The 21360-nt window shown below is 42.4% G+C and overlaps 2 protein-coding genes across 2 annotated transcripts in view; one reads left to right on the top strand and one right to left on the bottom strand.

Annotated features, from left to right (window-relative positions):
* Positions 1-6593, top strand: part of CCDC73 (coiled-coil domain containing 73) — a 42542-nt gene extending 35949 nt beyond the window's left edge. Inside the window, 3 exon segments of the mRNA XM_009072941.1 lie at positions 1031-2563; positions 4883-5016; positions 6384-6593. Coding sequence (XP_009071189.1) covers positions 1031-2563; positions 4883-5016; positions 6384-6593 — 1877 coding nt within the window.
* A 722-nt stretch (positions 6594-7315) lies between these two features.
* Positions 7316-20183, bottom strand: EIF3M (eukaryotic translation initiation factor 3, subunit M; the record flags this gene model as incomplete). Its single annotated transcript, XM_009072940.1, has 10 exons — positions 7316-7577; positions 7980-8040; positions 8582-8725; positions 10898-10979; positions 11439-11538; positions 12121-12204; positions 17106-17200; positions 18065-18188; positions 18562-18700; positions 20051-20183. Coding segments are annotated over 10 exons (1083 nt in total), but the record flags the coding sequence as incomplete, so codon positions are not given.
* Between the last annotated feature and the right edge of the window lie 1177 nt (positions 20184-21360).

Genomic DNA, 21360 nt, shown 5'->3' with positions numbered 1-21360 from the left:
GGATAAACATAATACTTTTCTGTACAAAGCACTTTGCAACTCCAGCAAGCCATTTTTGAGGCCACCTAAAGGCAATGTATTTAGTCTCTAATGCTCAGGCTCTCAAACCTAGCAAGGAGAAGTGGAAATTTCAAAGCTACAAAGGGCCTGTTTTAAGGGATCAATGCTCAGAGCCTTCAGGTGGATCTTTGGGAAAACACCCTTCTGATACTGACACTGCACTTCCATCAGACACAGCCTGTTCCTTCTGGTCTGAGCACAGCCCCTTAAACAGCTCCTTCAGGTTGGGTTTCCACTTAGATAAAAATGCCACTTTGAAAAATAAAGACAAGTACAGTTGCAGTAGTAACTGAAACTTTATGTGGCCTCACATTATTATGCACTAATGCCACAAGTCCATAATGAAGGTTCAATAACTGTCTGTCAGGTATCAGTTGGGCACTGTTTCAGCTATAACTCATAGCTAAAATCTACAGAATGTTAATGTATTTTCTGGTTGATCAGTTTCTAAATATTTTGCAAGTTACCATAGTGCAATACTTATCTTCAGGAACTTTTGATAGTTTGTGTGTGTGATAGAAGCTAAGAAAAATCAGTATCGATACTAATCTTGAATCCATCTCTTTGGAAATTATAAACTGTAACATTATATTAGATGTCAGGAGAAATATTTTCCCTGTGAGGGTGTTCAGGCACTGGAGTATTGCCCAGGGAGGTGGTGGAGTCACCATCCCTGGAGGTTTTCAAGCTGAGACTGGATGTGGCACTTAGTGCCATGGGCTAGTGACCATGGTAGGGTTGGACTGGATGATCTTGGAGGTCTCTTCCAACCCTGTTGATTCCAGGATTCTAAGTGTTTAAGAGGCATCTGGATCTGACACTGGAGGATATGGTTTAAGGGATTCCAGCAGTGACAGGTTATGGGTTGGACTTAATGATCTTAAAGGTCTCTTCCAACCTTGCTGATTCTATGATTCCAAATAACCTCTGGGTTATTAGTCACTAACCAGGCAACACATTTACTCCACAGATTTACAAGTTCTTGAAAGCAGTTTTAAGGATGAAGTTAATGTTGCCAGCCCTCGTGAAGGAAAGCAAAGGGAGGTGTCTCCCAGGAATACCCTCTGCACAGATACTGATTTAATTACCCAAGGACAGAGCTCAGAAATGGATGTCACTGGGTGCAAAGAGGCAGAAAATCTAGGACCAACACACAGAATGTTACTAGATGAAACCAATGCACATTTAGAAGAAAAGCTCCAGGAGAGCACTGAGCCCTGGGCAGCAAGTCACAGGCAAGCACAGAAGGGCTTTTCAGTCAGTACTGAGGATGTAGGTGCCTACAAGCAAAATGCAGGTCAGGAGGACAACTCTGGCAAGCAAGAACTGTGCAGTCCTGCAGATGAAACAATTTGTGCCAAGGCAGATACAAAATCAAATACCATCCAACACAACCCAAGTGTTACACCTGCAGCACCCAAACCTGAGTCTGAAGTGGCTCTTTGCACAGACAATGCTGAGCTGGAGAGAAGTACAGACAGCCAGCAAGCTAAGGAGCTAAGTTTTGGCATCCTACCTTACTCTAAAGAAAATTCTCAAACTGAACACCAAAAATGTGGCTTGCTGAGCAGTGACAACGATGTAGATAGTGGATTACATGCAGCAGAAAAACACTTAAATCCAAGTGGTTTACATAAACTCCCTTTCAAAGTGACACATAGAGATGCTGAAGACAGAAATGCTGATGACAACACCAGAAACACAGACAGAACTGGTGCACTGGGGAGCACTGGTGTTCCAGCAACTGATGCTCAAAATCTACCAACTGTTTGCTCTGATAATGCAAGAGGTGATGATGCTGCAAAAGAACACAGTGACCACAGGTCTCTCTTGGGTACCTGCAATTTATGGCCCTCAAAAATTGAAAGGGGAACAAATGTGGGTGACATGTGCAGAAAGCAACCTGAACAAGACAGCACTAAACAAACAGGGAATGCTCCAAACACATCTCCTTTGAATGCTGAAGCCATAAAGGCTGAAAGTCTTGGAATTGCTCTTAAAAAACCCCCAGCAGATAGAACTGGTACAGATGAACTAATTCCATGTCAGAAAGTTAACAATGAAGCTCAGATACACTCCATCAAAAATGGGCACTCCCTGGAGGTGAATAATTCAACAAATACCACATTGTTAAAAGAGAAAAAAGATTCACTGGATGGTGCAGTTCCAGGAAGGAAGTTTGCTGAGGGTCACCTGAAAGAATCATGCTCTTTACCCATGAGAACATCTGGAAATTTAGTAAATGTAAGTGGAAGGTCATCCTTTGATCTTTCAACCTCAGATAAAAAAGCTGAGAAAACTCCAGTATACCTCAATTTTTTAGACTTCAGCTCTTGTTTAAGAGTAAATCAAACGAGAGGTCAAGTGACATGGACTTCAGCTCCCAAGGATCCTTCCCTTCAGAAGGAGAAACTGCCATGCTTAGTGGAAAACACCAAGGTTCTCTCAAAAGCACAGTGCCAGAATCCCAGTGAAAATGTGGCCAGAGGAGAAACAGGGCTAGGTAAGCAAATATAAACATTTCTGCTTTGAACTATGTACTGAATATACTTAGAAAAATCACCAAAATGTGAAATTTCTGTATCTAACTTTAGTGTAGAAAAATGCAAACCTGACAGTTACATGGCAAAAATAATTGAGGGAGAGATTTCTCTCTTTATAGTATAAATGCAACTAAACAGCTTTAGTTTGCTTATTTAGCTGGGCCATAATTTTCCCCTCATATTTCCCTTTATGAAAGAAGAGAAGTGCAGTGACAAACTGAATTGATAGGCATTTCTAACTCCAGCAGGGCTCTGTGTGGGTCTGAAAAGCACTGAGCAGCTTTGGGAAAATATTTGGGGCTCTCATTTTGCATCCAAATCAGGGCAGATCTTGAGCCAGGAGATGCTTCTTTGAGTGGGGCCTAGAGATAGTTTACTTTTTATTTTCTTGTCCAACTGTAATTCAGATGGACACTTAAAACCTTCTGAGTGTGAAAGGACTTTATACTCTTTGAAGTTCTGGAAAACACACCAAGCTTGAAGAGTATTCAAGGAGCTTTTACATCTCCTGCTGTTGGCATGTGATGATTATTTGCTGAGCAATATTTTTTTGTATGCAAAACAGTAAATATGAACTTTTTCCTGTGTGTTTCCAAATCATTACTGGAATGTGGGAAAAACTGTATTTTAGACTTGTTTTGCAATAAAATTAGCTGCTAGATTACCCCTATATTTATTTACTAAAGGAGCCATTCTGAACTCAATCTTTCTCCAAAGTCATAAAAGCATCATTTTTATCTTCACAGTAATCTGAGTCCAAGACATTTACAGATGTTCCTCTGATTCAGGAACTGGACACAGTAGAGGATAGTATAAGTGCCTTCCTTTCTCAAAACAGAGCTTGGATGGGGATTCTGTTCTTCTTGTGCTCTGCAGGCTTAAAAAGCAGCTCCAGGCTCTGGGAGAAATAACCTCCTGGTTTGTACAGAAGTGGAGCCTTAGGTGCTCTGGGGTTTTTCACAAGAGCAGGACCCACAGCACAGGCTGTTTGTGTCTACGTGAGGTTTTGTTGGTGTAGTGTTTGCAGCTTTGCCTCTTGACCATACAAAGGGACTCCCATCCCTCAGTTCTGCAGCCAGTGGCAGTGAGAAAAGCAGCAATCTGCTTTCTTTGCATTGTTCTGCTGTTATGAATTTGACTTTAAAGGTGGTTTTGTTCCTGTACTTGGTCTCCTGCCTGTGTCTGTCTCTATTCAGATGTACCATTTTTTGGAGTTCAGTTTCAGAAATCTCTTTGTCCCTAAAACACTAGTGGTGGTGGTGAGGTGAAAGACTCCTGGGCTCAAATGGAACCATATTTCCATATCCAGGTTCAGCCTGGAGAAGAAGAGGCTCAGGGGAGACCTCATCACCCTCTGCAACTCCCTGACAGGAGGCTGGAGTCAGGTGGGGGTTGGTCTCTTCTCCCAGGCAACCAGCAGCAGGACAAGAGGGCACAGACTCAAGCTCTGCCAGGGGAGGGTTAGGTTGGATATTAGGAAGAGATTTTTTCCAGAGAGAGTGATCAGACATTGGAATGTGCTGCCCAGGGAGGTGGTGGATTCACCATCCCTGCAGGTTTTCAAGCTGAGACTGGATGTGGCACTTAGTGCCATGGGCTAGTGACCACGGTAGGGTTGGACTTGATGATCTTGGAGGTCTTTTCCAATGTGGTTGATTCTATGATTCTGCACTGCTGTTGGCATCTCTCAGACCAACTCGTGGTGTCTGTTATACTCCAGCAGGAACTGCAGGGTGAGATCCAGTCGTAGATAAAACAGCACTATTATTTGTGTTGTTAATGAGCTGCCTTATGATATCTCCCTCTGCCAGGGGAGGGTTAGGTTGAATATCAGGAAGAGAAACATTAGAGAAAGCCACTGACTGAGAGATTCCTTATTTTAAATGGTTTTGACTGTCTCAAAAGCTTTGTATTAAGAATGTCTTTTCTTTCCAAGTCACCCTGAAATATCACATTAGGATGCAATTAGTTATGCATTTTATCCTTCTCAGAAGGTGAGTTTAAAGGAAAAGTGTTTAAAATATATTCAGTTAGAATATCTAGAATGCATTTTCTACAAATCACTATTTTGTCCTTAATACATGAAAATGATACTAAACATTTTTAATCAAAGTAGAACCATCTCCCACCTTTTGGGAAAAAGCCTCCAACAGAGACTCAGTGATCTACAATGAAAATATTTGATTTTTTGAAGATCAGAGGTAAACCAGGAGTTTAGTTACTTCACAATTAGTGCCTAGAGACTAAATTGCAGTTACCATTTCCTTTTTGTCAATCAGGTTCTACAAGTTCCAACAGAGCTGCCAACACTCTGAATACTTCCAGTATCCAGCAAGACTCCCAAGGAGACCCTCGTGAGGAATGGAATGCTACAGCAAAGGCCTTTTATGATTCTTCTTTTCCCACAGAACATGTAAGTCAATTAAAAATATTGCAGACCAGACCTCAGTGAGCTAATTCCACAGATATTTGTACCACTGTATGCATCTGGATACTTTAAGGCTGAGTCAATCTCCAAAATAATATCAAAAGGGCAACAAGGCACCATTTTTCACAATTAGGGTTGATAGAAAGCAGCAGGAAAAAGTCACAGCATATGAATCAAACAGATGCTAAGCAGTCTGTTGGGGAGGGGAGGAAGAGTTCATTGTGTACCCTAATAAAAATCATCACCTACAGTAAAAGTAGGACTTAAAAAAAAAAAGGGAAGAGTTGTGTTTAAAAGTAAACAAACATTGTTTTCTTTACTGCTTGATAGGACCAAGTTATTTAAGAACCTGTGACTTGGGGCCTGTCCATGTCTCTTAGGCTGCAGTTGTAGAATGGTGTTACACAAATGAGTAAAAGCTGAGGCCTTGGGAAACAGCATCAAGAATGAACAGGTTGAAAGTTTTGTTGGTCAAAGAGAGAAGTGGAAATGGAGGTAACAGTCACTACTGACATGAAGTGTCATTAGCCTCAGGCACTGCCACAAACAGGCTCAGGGAACAATTTGCAGGAGTTTTGTTGTTTGTATTTCAAACTGTAAGAAATGCTTGTGCACTGGGGAAGGCAAGTCCAGCACAAAACCCACGTGCTGAGCTAGAGCTGGGCCTGACATAGTGTCTTACAGCTGGCTGGGGCAGGGTGGCCTAAAATTCAGAAGGAAAAGCCTCCCTTTGCTGTCCTTGCAAGAGAACTACCCTGAGTGTGCTGCCCCAGAGCCACACAACCTTGGATTACCAGTGGAGAACTCCTTAGTCAAGCAAAATGCTGTTTCCCTACTGTGTTGCCATCTGTCTTTCCTGTGGAGTATCTATCAAAGAGTAATTAAAACCATTAAAAGAACAAAAAGACCTTTTCCATAAAAACACCCCAGACCTTGTGCTAATGCTGTTTGCTTCCTGATCTGTACAGCGAAGCAGAGAGGGAGTTAACACTAGAAACCTCATGATTTTGGGTTTTGTTAATCAAATGCTTGCACAGCAATAGAAATGTCAATTGCAACATTAAACTCTTTAATTAAGCTATTTATTTTGCTAATCTGCATTCTAATACAAGGTCATCCTCTTTAAATTGTACTCGTGGGTTAAACCTTACGTGGAGGTTTGGGTTGTAAAGGTGTATTTGGCATTAGAAAGTTTTCAACATAAATACAAAGCAAATGCTTGAAATTCAATGTAGTTTTTCCAACTGATTTATCTTCCTGTTCACATTTCCTTGCTCAGCAAAATCCAACCCTCTGAACCTCTGGCCCTGAGTCTCACTGGATTCTCAACTGCTCTGTTTGTGTTCTGCCAGGTGAAAGAAGCATTTAGTGCTTCACAGCAGGAGCAGAAGTTTTCTCATGTGACTGCAGCTCCAGCAAGAGGTGAAAACACACTCGGGGACGAGGACAGCTCTTCTCTTCAGCACTCCATTATGCAAAACCAAATAGAACAGATTGAGAAACTCCTGAATTTGGAGAGACTTCATTCAGCAAGAAAAAGAAGGTATGAAGAAGGCCAGTGAGGGTGAGAGCCAGGAATGAGAAGCATTTTGGGCACAGATCACTCACCTAAACCAGATGTGCAGAGGGTTTCCTCCAGAATATGGTCTGTACCTGTACTTTCATGTTTCATGCAGCATATAAACACATCTTGTGTTCAAAGGTGGATACAATCCCTACTGGTAATGTTAATTCTGTTTCTGGATTCAAATTCAAGTCACTACTGGCTTTGCCCAAAGTTAAGGTTTTAATACACATTAAGTAAGATTAAATGATCACATCACCATATGCTTCTGCTCCTCAGCAGCTTTGGCTGAAATAGTTCCATTCATTCTCTGTCAGACTGCTCACTCAGCTCCAACTGCTTCAGAACACAAAGGTTTCTACAAACACTTACAACAGCTTCCAGCAGTTCTAAGTGGCAGAAGAACAGAAGAATCTTCTGCTTCCCTTTACTGACAAATTATTTAACTCTATCTGTCATAGCTGACTCTATCAATAAGTTCTGTCACCACTGAAGCATCAGGTGTGATTACAGATCTGCCTTCATAGAGCTTCACTTCAACTGGGTCATATTTCTCCTCCCTTGGGTAAAAAGGAAATTTTCTCTTGCTTTACAATTATATATTTTTCTGACTGATCTCCCTCCCTTCCCACACCTCCTGCAAAGAAAGATCCTCACATTGTAAGACAATCAACAGAAGATATTTTCCCAGGTTTGTTTTATTGCCCTTTTTATTTTTTTGTGTTGCACTTTAGAATATTTAGCTTCTTTAAACCAATTACAAACATGTTTTGGTAACATTCACAAATTGTCCAAGTTTTGAATAAAATTTATCTATAGTGATATTACTAGGTAAAAAAAAAAAAAACCAACACCAAATTCTTAGGTGTCTGAGAGGCTGAGGAGGCTGTTTTTCACTTGATTCAAGTTTTGTTTCCAGGTGTTTAGAGTGTCATACAATTGCTGCCACTGCTGCTTCCCAAAAGTCCGATGTGTGCTGTGACTAGAGGAGTGAAACAAAAGTGGGAGATGATTACTACATGTCACACTCACCTAAGAATCCTCTTAAGCACGACTTTACTGTCACAGGGAACAGGAAGATTTTTATTTTCTCCAGGCTGCACTTCATCAGCACAGAGAATTCTGTGGCCTTCCCAAATATTCAAAGCAACCCCAGTCATTAGTATTCTCATCACTGTTAGGCCATTAAATGAAATGTGCTGGAAAGCAGAACTCTCCCATTAAATAAGCTAATCACATCAGTGAGCTTTAATAAAATTATGATAAATAGCAACTATTTAACTACCAACAATCCCTTGCTTCCAGTCAAAATATTCTACAACTCTAGGTGAAATAATTAGAACACACTAAGTTCTGCAAAATGTTAGGAAGAATTAAGTCTTACCTGACAACTACTTTCCTCTGGGTCTGATCTATTTTGCAGTACACCATCTTTGTCTTTACAGCTGCAAAAAAAAAAAAAGAAAAAAGGCTGTTTTGAGCAATGTTTTTGTGACAGTGCAGAGGTATTAAACTGTTCAAAATGAGATCCACACAAACATGAGAACAGAGCAGCTCCTTCAATACATTTTGCTGTTGGTTTGAACAGCCCAGTAGGCAGCAAAGTGAAATGATGTCACAAGGGGAAGGTCATGCACAAATCCTATTGTTTGGTGCCAATCTATTAAAGCAATATCCTGTCCAGGTTTTATGAACTTGTCTCCCCTACAAACACATCCTGTTTCAATGACAGCAAACAAAACCAGATGACAAATTAAACCTGCAAACAATTTATTAGTCCTAGAAAGAATTGCATGAGATGCAGTTCCTGTCAGTGGGAAGAAAAACCACTATTTAAATGGCAGCAGTTCTGCCTGAAGTTGTGCAGCTGTCTTGTCAAGAGCAGAGAAATGAAACTGAGTGCTGCTCTGCACCTTCAACATGAGCTGAGGAGCCTCGAGAAGGAGCTGCCCCAGCAGTGGGTGAGGGTGTAGGCACAGCTCTTACCATCAATGACAAATGCCTCCACGTCGTCGGCGCCGATCTGCAGCTCCTGCTGCATCGTGTCGAACGAGATCTCCTTGCTCTCCACAGCCATTCCCATGAAGGTCAGCAACCTCATCTTGGCCATGTTGTGTTCGTGCAACAAACCTGAGGGAAAGTATTAACAGTTCCATGAGTTCTTTCATTATAGTTCATATCCACCGTTTGCTTTTCATCTTACTTGTACTGTATAAGCTTCCAATAAATTATGATTTACTTCACATCAAGACATTCCACTTCTCCTTAGTAAATGTAGTTTTGAGGGAAAATAGCAAATCCTGCATCTGCCTTGTGTTTTGCTACAACAGATAGTTTAGTTATCACAGAATCATCAAGGTTGGAGGAGACCTCTAAGATCTAGTGAGGAGCTGTCCCTGCTCAGAGCAGGGGTTGGGACTAGATGATCTGTAAGGTCTATTCCAACCCCTAAATTCTATCTGAGACCATTCTCCTGGAAAAACATCTAGGTCAACCAGGGGAAGACACTGAGATGACACCAGGCAGTTCTTAATCCCAAATCCCACAAGGAACCAACTCTGGTTCAGTGGGATTTTCTTTAAAATGGATGTCAATCACTTTGCTTTAGAATGACATTATAAACACTCACATTGCTTCAGTAAATATTTAAGTTTGGAATTTATAACACCTGTACCCTAACAGGGAACACATTAGTGCAGGACATGATGTTGTGTTAATTAGCTGTAATTATGATGCAGGTTCCCTATTTGGCACCGACTCAACAAAAACGTGATCACCATAATTCATCTGAATGAGGAGCACCAGCAACTACACCTAACTGGGTTCAATGGAACTCTACAAGCAGCAAAAAATCAATTAGCACACATTAACCCTAATTAACAAATGCAAATGAGATGCTGATGAACTTTCTGGGAAACACTGCTGGTAGTAGCCGATTAACTGTGGCCATGTCAGGGCGATGCAGGTGACACAGACGATGCTGCTGTTGGCCTAAAGTTGTCAGCATTAATAAACCCACAAATTGTACCCAACTGGTGCCACCTGTGGAGCATTTCCAGACCAGTTTGTCTGGTCCTGACCCAGGAAAGGTGGTTCCAGTCCAACAGCACCTTCAAAAAATACTTCTGTGGGCAAAAGACTCATGCAAACTAGGTCATGACATGAAAATAATGACAAAACAAACCCCACTTTCCCCTGAGAAAGGTCTGCACAACTGATGGTCAGGCACAAAGAGATACTTATCCTATATACACATTTACAATCTACCAAAAACTTGCTGCAAATTTTATCCACCCAAAAATCCCAGTGATATTTCCATCGTTTTAATACCCAAAGCACCATCTGAAAGCTCTGAGGGTAATTCTTCCCAGACTGTATCACACTCCATTACACCAAATAATGCAGGTGCTAAAAAGCTGCACTGAGCTGTTTTAGCAAACCTGTGCCTTTCCTCACCAGCATTCAGCCACTGCTCAAGTGTCAGTTCAAAATCAAAGTTATTAAAAAAAAAAAACCCAAGAAACCTATTTTTATGGAAACATTTATTCATTACCAATATGTCAAAACCTTAATGCAGTCATAAAAAAATCTGCATCATTGAGCAATTTCTGCATTGTCACTGACCCCTGTCCTAAAAAGCTGGAATATAAAAACTGCAATTTTAATGCATGCAATAGCTTATGAACCAGTGCTCCTTTGCAACAGTCAATTACACACCCACGGGGGAGTGTCAAAGTGTTAATTACTACTCCTTTTTTCCACAGTGTGTAAATAAAGAGGGTGCTGACATTAACATTCCATCACATTGCTCCATGTGATGAAACAAATTAACTGGGACAGACTGTGGCTTTGCTAGGTCTAATGCATCAGCACATACAGACACACACACACAATTTGCATCTTTTATCTGCCTGCTCAGAAGTGTTTGCTGTTATACAGTTATTAATCATAAAAATAAATAAATTAGGAGATTTACAGAAGGTTTACTCGATAAAGTTGTGATCTCTGGCCTAGCCTGGAGTATCCATGCACTAAAACTCCCCTCCTGAAAGGTTTGAGAGAAAATCCAGTGGGTAAAAACACTTCCAAACCCATAAAGCAGCTGATCCTAGAGGAACAAACCACAGTTGGAAGGTCCATTTGTGACCTAGCTGAGGTTAGAGTCTACAAGCTCTAATCCATCCTTACAAATTCCTACCAGATTTTTCTTGGTTTCAATATATGGTTCACACTGCAGCACTCTGTGGCTTCCACATCTTAAGCCACACAAACAGTCAGAAATGTAATGATCTGAAAACTTACCGAGGGAGTCGATGAAGTCTTTGTTGTTTTGATAAAACTTGACATAGGATACGAGTTTAGCACTTACAAAAATTGTCAGAAGCTAGAAGATAAAAAGCAAATATAAGAACAGTTTAAATATCATCTTGGTTTTCCCCCCTGCAGGTTGGACAGACACAAACTACTGGTATTGAACACAAATCAAACTGTCAAGAACTGTGAACAGTCTGAGCTGAGCTCACTTTTCTCAGACTCACTACAGAGCTCATGGGAGGGCAGGGCTTGTAACAGTTTCTGCACTTCAAAAGGAAAACATTTCACAAGTTTTTTTTATTCTAAGGACGTTAAAAGCACTGCACACTGCAGCTCAGTGCGACTGACACAGGGAAAGGAAAACATTTCACAAGTTTTTTTTACTCTAAGGACGTTAAAAGCACTGCACATTGCAGCTCAGTGCGACTGACACAGGGCACTGCTCCACTCAGTTTCAAAAGACACTTACATAAAAACATCTGTAGATATCAAACCATCCTGCTGTTTTTTGCTGAAAACAGTTACTTACATCATGAATAAGTTCTCCTTCCAAAAACTTGACAGGTTTTAAGGCAAGAAGATGATCAAAGAGGAAGGTATTTGGATCCTTCAGTGCTCGGACAATACATCTAATTGGGAAAGGAAAACATTTACAGCAACACACCTTTTTATGAGCCAGTGCAACTCAACCTGTTGTGCTTTGCTTTCTAGCAACACCCAAGGGTTTTCAACTACTCCTCAATGTCAACAAGTCACATTCCAATTTTAATCTTCATTTTCCAGATGGAAAAAACATGGCACAGAAAGCAACTAAGTAATTTGCCCAGGATCCCCAATGAAACCTGCCAGGTGCTAAGACCGCAGATCACCCTACTGTTTCCATCTATGCATTTAATTCCAGCTCAGCCTTCATTCCTAGAGGTATTTTTACTGTCCTCCTAAAACTTCATGGCATTAAGTTGTTTAGGAAGATTAATTAGAGTTGAATACATGACATAAACCAGAGAAAAGCCCAACCTGAATCTGCCTAGAAATGAGCAAATCTCCTGCAGACTGCTCAGATAAACCCTTGTTTGAGTCAGCAAAGCTAGAGCAAAGAACACAAGGCCTTTGCCTGCCAGGCAATTTCATACTTCTAACACTAAGGTGATCAAAACAATTTGTCAACTGAGGAACAGCCACTTGTAGAGAAACTGGGAAGTCAGGATTACCTGTGAGCATCCACTCTAGCCTGAGAAGCATTGTCCTCTGTGTAACTCCCCAGGAGCTCCACCATTACTTTTGCTGCAGTGTCACTAGAGGAAAAAAAATAAAGTTACCTCAGGGTTGCTGAAAAAAACAGTTCAAACAAGACACTCAAATATTTGAATAATTCCATTATGATGTCATAGGTCACATTAAATTACACTTGAAAAAGATGTAGATGATCCATTTTAATTCTAGCAGAGAGAACAAATTAACTAGATGTATTCTTTCAATTCTTGTCCTACAAAATGTTTATCTTCACCCTTCATTTCATTCTCTTAAATTGATAAATTACCTGCTTTCTGAGCTAGGAACAGCTTTGTATGGTTCACTAGAATGCTCCTCTTATGCACATCTGGATTTAATCACTGCACAATAAGTAGCACTGCAAAGTTTATTTCAAATGTAAAATGGCATCTCTTAAATAATATTTATGGTCAGGAAAATGACTATATAAAAGCTGCTTTCTTCCTTCACAGATTCTCTCTGAGTACTCAGAGCAAGAGCTGTTCATGTTACTGCCAAAGTTCCTCAGGCAGCAATTCCACTGGCTCAGGTGCTGTGCAGCAACACAGCTCTGACACAGCTTTTGGAAAAACAATTCACACTGAGAAACCTGAGCAAACCTTGTCTACCCTGAGCCTTTTGTAAACAGCATCAGTGTCAGTGCAAAGCAGCTCTGACACCACTCACCCAGGTTTGGATTTACTGCCACCTCACAGCTGTGAGCAGCAGCAAGCACAGCAACTGCTGCTGCCTTCTACTGCATTTCAGGGAAGGTTGGATTCTATTCTCCAAAGAACAGGGAGTTTCAGTGTAAAGCTAAGCTCTTTCCTCAAAGTAGCTCATTCCCAGACACAACAAATTCTCCCATGTGGTCTAAAAGCATAGACAATTTTCCTTAAAACAACAAACTGCAGGAAAAAAGTTTCGATGTGCATTAATTACTGAAGTTAACAGCATAAACTGCAAGGGGAAGGAACAAAGCAACAACAGTCCCAGGACACTCTGTGCTGTGACAGAGGTTTCATACAGCAGCACAGGTCTGAGTGGTTTCTGTAGTACAACACTATCTTTATATGGGTATTTATTATTATTTTGGGTATTTCAAAGCTCCCTATACTGTTTGACAACCACTCTTTAGGGTGAGGTTTGTCCTCTTTGAGAGTTCACCAGATCTCAGAGCTGTGCAGTGCAAATATGAAGACACCATGGGCAACCAGCAACACCACATGTAACGTGGATATCTATTGAGTGAAGAGTCTGTGCCCAAGGCAGGGGAATTTTCCAAAGGCCCAGAAGTTCCAGAACCACGTTCAGGGATGTAAGCTTGAATGAAAGCATTAAAGAGGTCAGCTTAAGTTCTGACGTGGCAACTGCTATTGATGTAGAGGAACTGACAGCTCTGTATCAGTGAAAAAAAATAATGCAGACAGCTTCATGTATGAGAGAAGCATTTGCATGTAAATCAGTCTGTGCAGACCGTGATTTCTGCACTGGTGGAATATTGAACTCAACACTAGATGTTCTAGTGGAGACAAAGGATTGGTCTAACACAGGACAGACTACACAGACATTTAAACAACGAGGCTCAGCTCATGTGCTATTCAACCCAACAGTACAAGGCTCCATGTTCAATACAACAGTTGTTCTTCTACACTTCAGAGCTGTGGCACAGATTTCTGGAACTGTTCTTCTCCTACCCCTTTTCCTAGGAGCAAAAACTGAGAACAATCACTTAACTCATTTCAAATACTATCTGCAATCCCCCATCATTTTTGTGGGTTTTTTTTGAAGTAGGGAAGGAGTGGAATCTTTCACTTGTATTTCTATGAAACATCAGAATCCTACAAGACAATTACCCCCAAACTTTCTGTACTAAGTTCCTGTGAGCCTCAGCAAACATGGCATGCCTTTAATCTTATCCATTCCACTCAGTGCCAGATACTACCTTAAATTAGAATGCTTAAAGCACTAACACAGGTCACTATTTTACCAAAGCTCATGGCTAAATGTGTCTCACCTAAGATGCAAATACAGCTTGCACAAATGCTCTGGGCTCCACTTGCCAGTCTAGATGTGCAACTTGCCATAAAGCCAGTGAGAACTGAAAAGTGATGGTAGATAAAAGGAAGGAAAAAACCCGCAACAGAACATTCAGACACTTTGTCAGATGTAATGACTGAGTCAACATTAGAGGATATTAAATAGAACTAAAATTAAATGAAACAATTACTTTGCAGGTGCCTGACATGCTGAGCTTTCTGCTACAGGTATTAATAACCAGACTTGCCAGACCTGTTTGAATTGAACTTGGGCAGGACTAATGCTGCTGTGAGTCCTGCCAGGCCACTGGCACAGCCCAGCTGGAAGCTGTGTCAGGCCAGCCCTGGCAGAGCCTCCCAGCAGCACTCAACTCTGGCTGCACACTGCAAAACTCAGCTGGAACTTGGAAAGGAAACAGGTTGTGCTACCTTGCAATTTCATACCAACATCACCAGGAAAATGCTGAAGACTAAAGCAGCTGAGTCTGCTAAAACAACTCTTCTGCAGAACCTTTATGGTAAGGAGCACAGGCAACAGGGAATGTAACTGATCTCTGGCAAAGTTTAGCTACCAAACACAGATCTCAGAAATGAGCCACAGCAGCTATCTGTTTTCCAGCCACCACCACCCATCTGAGTTCAGCTGATCATGGGCAATATAAAAATCAGATTGTCAGAAAGAAGAAACTTCAACCAGAAAGTGACTGGAAAAAATTTGGTGTAACAAATCACCATGAGGAAAGGGACACCATACAACACCTGCATCATCTACTATTCAGAAGCTACCAATCTGTTAGCTAACAATTTATCCACTGGGGGAAGTCTATTAGCTATAGAAAACCAGCTCTTCTGCCACTGCAAGCAAAGTCAAAACACAAACAAAAAAATCAAATTCAATTGTTTTTGACAATGCATTTCTTTTCCCTTGATTATAAATCAACATGGTAACTGAGGTATAATTTTTTATTACTTACTTTTCAGTTCCCACTTATCTTCCCATAGTGCTAGACAGAGCAACATTCCTGAGTGCCACAGCTGGAATGCTGCTGTGAGTTTCCCATACTATTGCAAACACTGCCCACTGATCCAGGAGAGTGAACCAGGTCAAAGGTGCCAGGGTCACTTCTTGTTTTCTTTTCTGGAGAGAAGTGCAAGTGCTCTGAGACACTGCGCAGTTCAGTGCACAGCTTGCTGCAACCCATGGTAAGGAGAGTGCAGGACTAGTGTCTTACAGGGTCTGTGGAGGGTTTTAATGCCTTACTTAAAAATATCACCTAGGATTAGGAAGCAAACACCATTTAGTAGCAAGGCTACTGGTAGCAGTGGAAACAAAAACTAGACCCACTGATTTGATGGCGAGGCTACCTGAAGTAATTGGCTTTTAAGTCTGGGAATTAAGCTAGTTAAAACCCCACAATAAATCAATAGGGTGCTAGGTGGTTAGAACTGGTGTTTAAAGGGGTAGGACTGTTACAGCCTATCAGTGTAAAACTTCTGAAACAAAGTGAGCATTAAGCCACGGGTAAGATCTGTGATTAACATTTCTGAGCTTATTTTCACCACCTGAAATCTGTCTCACAGTACTATCCACACCAAAGCACCTCACTGTTAGTAACAGGAATGACCAGTAATGCAGCTCACAGTGCACCTAATCCAGGAGAATTAATCATCCCTAAACTGAGGTTAGTTAAAAATGATCCTGCTATGCTGATGCAGCATTTCCAGGCTACAGTTTCAGCAGGCCAGAACAAGCCAACTCTCCGACAGAAGGAACTCTTCTCCTGCTATGACAGCTTCACACTTGCCTTTTATAACCCTGACAAGGTCACATCCCCAGCCCAACCCACCATGCAGCTGCACAAATGCCTACAAACACACTCAGCTGGAGGGGACAGGGCAGGAATGAGGAGCTCAGGACAGAACTTTCTGCAGCAGGACAAGGCTATGCATGTGCAGAGAACACAAGTGCAGGTCTGGCACCAGTGTGACCCAGGAGAGGAGAGGCCCTGGGGTTGCCTCACTATGGGAATCAAACCACCTCAGAATACTGACTCAGAAAACAGAGTGAAAGGGAATGGCAGAGGGAATCAAACCACCTCAGAATACTGACCCAGAAAACAGAGTTAAAGGGAATGGCAGGGGAAGCAACACCCACACCACAGCCCCACTCCTGCTGCAGGCATGGTTAGATAGGCTGCTGTGGAGCTACATGCTGAAACCATTGGATACCATCCCATCTCTGCAGCCCTGGCCAAAGCAGTCAATATACCATATCACACTGCAAGATAAACTGGTGACAGCTCTTGGTTAAGACTTGCATTAATTTACAGGCACGATACACACAGGATTACTTTCCATGCCAGAAGACAGTGGTCTGCCAAGTTTGTTAGATCAAAGATGCTTCCTATGCTCCAGGCTAATAATTCAAAATGGCCAAGCAGGTATTCTGTGGACATTAATTTCCATGACTGGTGGAGAGCTCTGTCCTAAAGGTAATGTTTACACAAAAAGACTGATTCTGTTAGCTGTGATTGATAAGCCTCCCCATATCATTAGGTAAGAGATAGCACTGCCATGCACTAAAATGTCCAAAGTGTCATTAAATAATAAACTTGGCATAACACTACAATGCTCTGAGATTAGCAATTATAGGAAGGAACAGCTTTGTTTTGGGAGTCTGTGGTTTGCAGCTCATTCAGGACTAACTTCAATATTCTTGGGAACACTGGTTTCCTGTCAGAGTGCTTACAAACAGTTTAAAAAACCCACAAGTGTATTTGGATTGATCTATCAGTACAGATTGATTTTACAAGTGTTGTGAGAAATACTTTCCCTCCAGATCACCTGTAGTAGTACACCAACTCAAACCACACAGTTATCTAGCACCTGTGACTTGTTTTCTATACCTTTTCTTGCAGTCTACTAGGACATCATAAAGCAGTCTCAGAAGAGTATGTTTTTTCTCTGTGGCCAGATTCCAGTCAGAAATCCATTTTCGGACCTAGGTAAATACAAGTGAAAAAGAAACCACTGAGGAAAAGACTAAAATAACACTTTTAATATTTCTCATGTTCTCCCAAGCAGAAAAAGACTGAAAATATCTTGCACAAAGATTCTTCTTTTAGGTACTCTGACTCTCAGGCTCCCCATGGAGCACCTGGAAGTTTTCCTGTGAGAAGCCTAAGGTCTGTGCTCTCCATGTTACTTCCTAAATAAGGATGAGAGATTCTAATACCCTCTGATTCCAGAGCAAGGGATGAGAACTGGACTCCTCACTCCTGATCAATGCTTCTCACTCCGATTTCTATCACAGGAATCAGACACATCTAACTGTGACCAGCATCAGACACAAAGAACAAATGGCAACTTCACTCAGGTTCTGCAGAGAGGCCTTTACAGGACAAATTCTTGTGTTTGGCATTTCTTGTTTAGAATCACAGAATGGTTTGGGTTGGAAAGGTTCTCTGGGCAACCTGTTCAGTCCTTCACCACTCTCACAGCTGAGAATTTCTCAACATCTGAAGCCCAAATCTGTCCTCTTTTAGTTTAAAAATGTTACTCTATGTCCTATCAATATTTACCCATGTCAAAAGTCACTTTTCCTCTTTTATAGAAGCCTCGTTTAAACTACTGTAAGGCTGCAATAAGGGCACCTTGGAGCTTTCTCTTCTCCAGGCTGAACAATCCCAATTCTCTCAGCCTTTTCACACAGGAGAGGTGTTGCACCCCTCTAACCCTCTTGATGGCAACTTCACTAGGCTCTGGCAGTTTATAGAAGACAGTCTGTATCAACTGTGACTAACAGTCACTGGATCTGCCAGTGTTGCATCTCAAAGACCAAAACTCAAAGCACCATGTTAATTACCTGATCTAGTTCTGTTGGAATGTACTGGATGGCACCACAGGATGAGGCCACTTTGAGAAGGCTGCAGTACACTGTGTACCTCACAGGAGTGTTCTTATCCATGCCATGGAAGAGATTGCTCAGGCTAGACCACAAAACAACAGAGTTAAAAGAGATTTCACTAAGCATTACTGGACTGCACACAAATGCTGGTACAAAACCCAGGACAACACCTTATGTCTGTCATGAGTTGTAACAGCTTCCAGTTCTCTCACTGCTTTCAGCAAACAAACTGAAAACTGTGCATTTTAATTTTACATCTGTAATACTCAACTCAAAAACATATTGGTGCTTCTATTTTATGATAGGGGAAAGGAAGGTGAAAAAAGTGCATTTCCTGCAACAGGGACAGATACTCCATGCTTTGATTTAAAGATATACAAGATGATCCCTCCTCTTTAGGGGCACAGTGACTTTGCAGGGCACCATGGCCCCACTCTCCCCTGCACAACACTCACAGCTGCAGCCTCAGAGAAGGACGCTCTCCCTCCCGGAATTTCACCAGCTTCTCACACAGGTTTTCAATCAGTGCTTCCTGTTTGTCAGGCTCCAGGATGAGCAGCAGAGAGACTACACTGTTCATCACACTCTCCACATCTGCATAAAACAAAACACACAGCTGTTGAAAGCTGCAATCACCAGTAGCTAGTTAGTGTTGGAGACTTACTTCTGATAAGAATGATTATTTTGCACCAGCAAGAGCCATCAAAGAGAGAAAACACCAAGCTAACCAACCTGGGTATTCATCAGAGATTTGGCTCAGGTGGTTTTACGCCAACACATCTCCATGTAAGGCAAGAATTATGCTCCTAAGGTCAACACAGAATGTGGTGTTTGATATCACGCTTGCTCTGAATTCTCAGAAATCAGAGGAACTTCAGGTTTTGATTTTTAAACACAGTGCTTCCTTCCTGCACATCCAGAAAACTGCCCACAGTTCCACAGTGAGAATACTAACACCTAGTGCTCAAGCACAGTAAGACATTTCACCAGGAGCACAAGGGATACCCAGACCAGAGGGAAAATGCCTGCAAGAACAAAGAAGTGTAACCAAAATCCTGCCCAGGTCCTGTTTGAAGTGCAGTGTTCCATCCTTTCCACACCAAACCAAACAGGTTTTGTGTGTTCTTTTCAGCCTGCCCAAGTACCAGTCACCCAAAGGCCAGGAACAGAATTCACTACACATGGAAAATACTATTTGTTCCTTGAAATGATATCTGAGCATCAAAAAGCAGAGCAATAACTACTCCAGTATTCCCTGTTCATTTGCCTACAGGAAAAGGCAAACAAGGAACCTTTCAAACAACACATATTACCCATTGACTTTTTACATGTAAGTTTTAGGTGGAATGTGTATGTTGGCACAGAGCACAGCAGGCACAGGAAGATCACTGAAGGCTACTGCAGTGTCATTAAGACATATTAGTGCAGTGTCTAAGGATTTACAGTCCTAGCTCAACAAGTTGCTGACTCCTGAAAATCCTAGTGCTTTCAGACAATAAAAATCAATTCATGTTTAGGACTTAAAACTTCTACAGACAGATGTCAGGACTAATCTTTGTCGTTAGTGGGGTTTTCCTTCACCTGCAGCATCACAGCCATTACTGACAGGAAGCCTTACTGACATTTTTACAGGATCATTGTTTGTACCATACTTTTATTTCAGAGAGAAAAGCCCATTTTGCATACAACTCTCTCTGCCCTCATTACAAGTGCAGTCTGGCTCCACTTCTGACTTCTTCAAAGGGCACTGGGTGCTTGGAGCAGGGAGGGGCAGAGTCCATGCAAATTTTCCATGGCAATGATGGAAATGAGCACTTCCAGCTTGATGAAGATACATGTGTTAACACACAAGCCACTTCTAAGCTCTGCCAGCTGCTCCTGTTTGAAACCACCGACGGAGATACATCTAGCAGAACCAGCAGGACTTAAAGATGCAAACCCAACCTTTGTCATCCTCCTTCAGGCACACGTCACACACTTCAATAATCTGTGCCAGGTCCACATGGAGTCCACCCTCAGCGTTCTCCTCAGAGATTTCTGCCCCTTTGGATTTCAGGTAAGCTCGCAGCTCTGCAGCCTGAAAGAAAAGCAACAAAACAAAACAGAGTCAGACAGAACAACAGCAGTCCAAGGAATGACATCTCTTACAGGCTGCTGTTCTGCAGCCACTCCTCTGCCCCCACTACTGAACATGTAATCCACATAGCACCTCAATGCAGAATTAAGCAGGTGCCAACGCTGCTTTGCCCCACCTGAGCAGGTCACACAGTTTGGGCTTTCTCACAGTGCAAATGTGTCACAGCTGTTGCTGCACAGCAGGCCCAGTAAGTCTGTGTGACAGAAAAGCTTTACTATCAGTTTTTACTATCTTTTACTTCCTTTGAAAACCTCAGACAAACAATGAAACCTTTTAGCTGCCTCTTCTCCAGAAAAGGGTGGTAGAACCCGGGATAAGGGTACAAACAAAGCCACTTTAGAGAGGGCAGAACTCACAGCCTTTCCACAGCTTAAAGCCAGTTCCCAATCTAATCATGGAATGGTCTGGGCAGCCATGGGTCTATTGTCCCATTTAGTTTTACCAGGTGTGCATGCAGAATCATGGAATGGTCTGGGTTGGAAGGGACTTTAAGGATCATCTAGTTCCCCCCCTTGCCAGGGGCAGGGAACCTTCCACTAGACTAGGCTGCTCAGAGCCCCATCCCCCCTGTGACCTGCCCTGTGCTGTCAGCATTTAATCCCCCATGAAGAAAACACTTTTTTTATGAGACCTATGCACTCCCTTCCCAAATCCACGGTGCCAGCAGCAGAACTACGGCCCTCCAGGAACAATCCCTGTGAGCTTTTGGCACAGGGCACCTCTGCCAGGATGGAGCTGTGACACCAAGCGTCCCTGCCAGCCACTGTCACACCACTAGGGAACCACCAGAGCGAGCTGAATGCTCTGGGGCCCTTTGCTGTGCTGAGAATGTTCCAGACCAACCACTTGCTGGAGATTCAAAGAGCATTACAGGCAGTGAGAGCTGGGCTGAACGTTGTGCGTGCTCTCCGGGTTGGCAGCATGACAGCAGAGACAAGCGTGACACAAATTCTACTCTCGGCAGCGCTCCCAGCTGTGGGCATGCACCACGTCCAAGGCAAACCCTGGAACTCGGACACCACTCCCGGTCCCCGCGCAGGCGGCGAGCGCTGAATGAACTGCAGGCACAGCCCCCGCGCTCACGGCGGGGCTCGGTGTCCCCGGGGCAGCCCGCGGC

The sequence above is a fragment of the Acanthisitta chloris genome, unplaced genomic scaffold (assembly GCF_000695815.1).
Source record: "Acanthisitta chloris isolate BGI_N310 unplaced genomic scaffold, ASM69581v1 scaffold3554, whole genome shotgun sequence".
Classification (NCBI taxonomy): Eukaryota; Metazoa; Chordata; class Aves; order Passeriformes; family Acanthisittidae; genus Acanthisitta; species Acanthisitta chloris.
The sequence above is the reverse complement of the archived record's forward strand: the minus strand, read 5'-3'. Positions and strand labels throughout refer to the sequence as shown.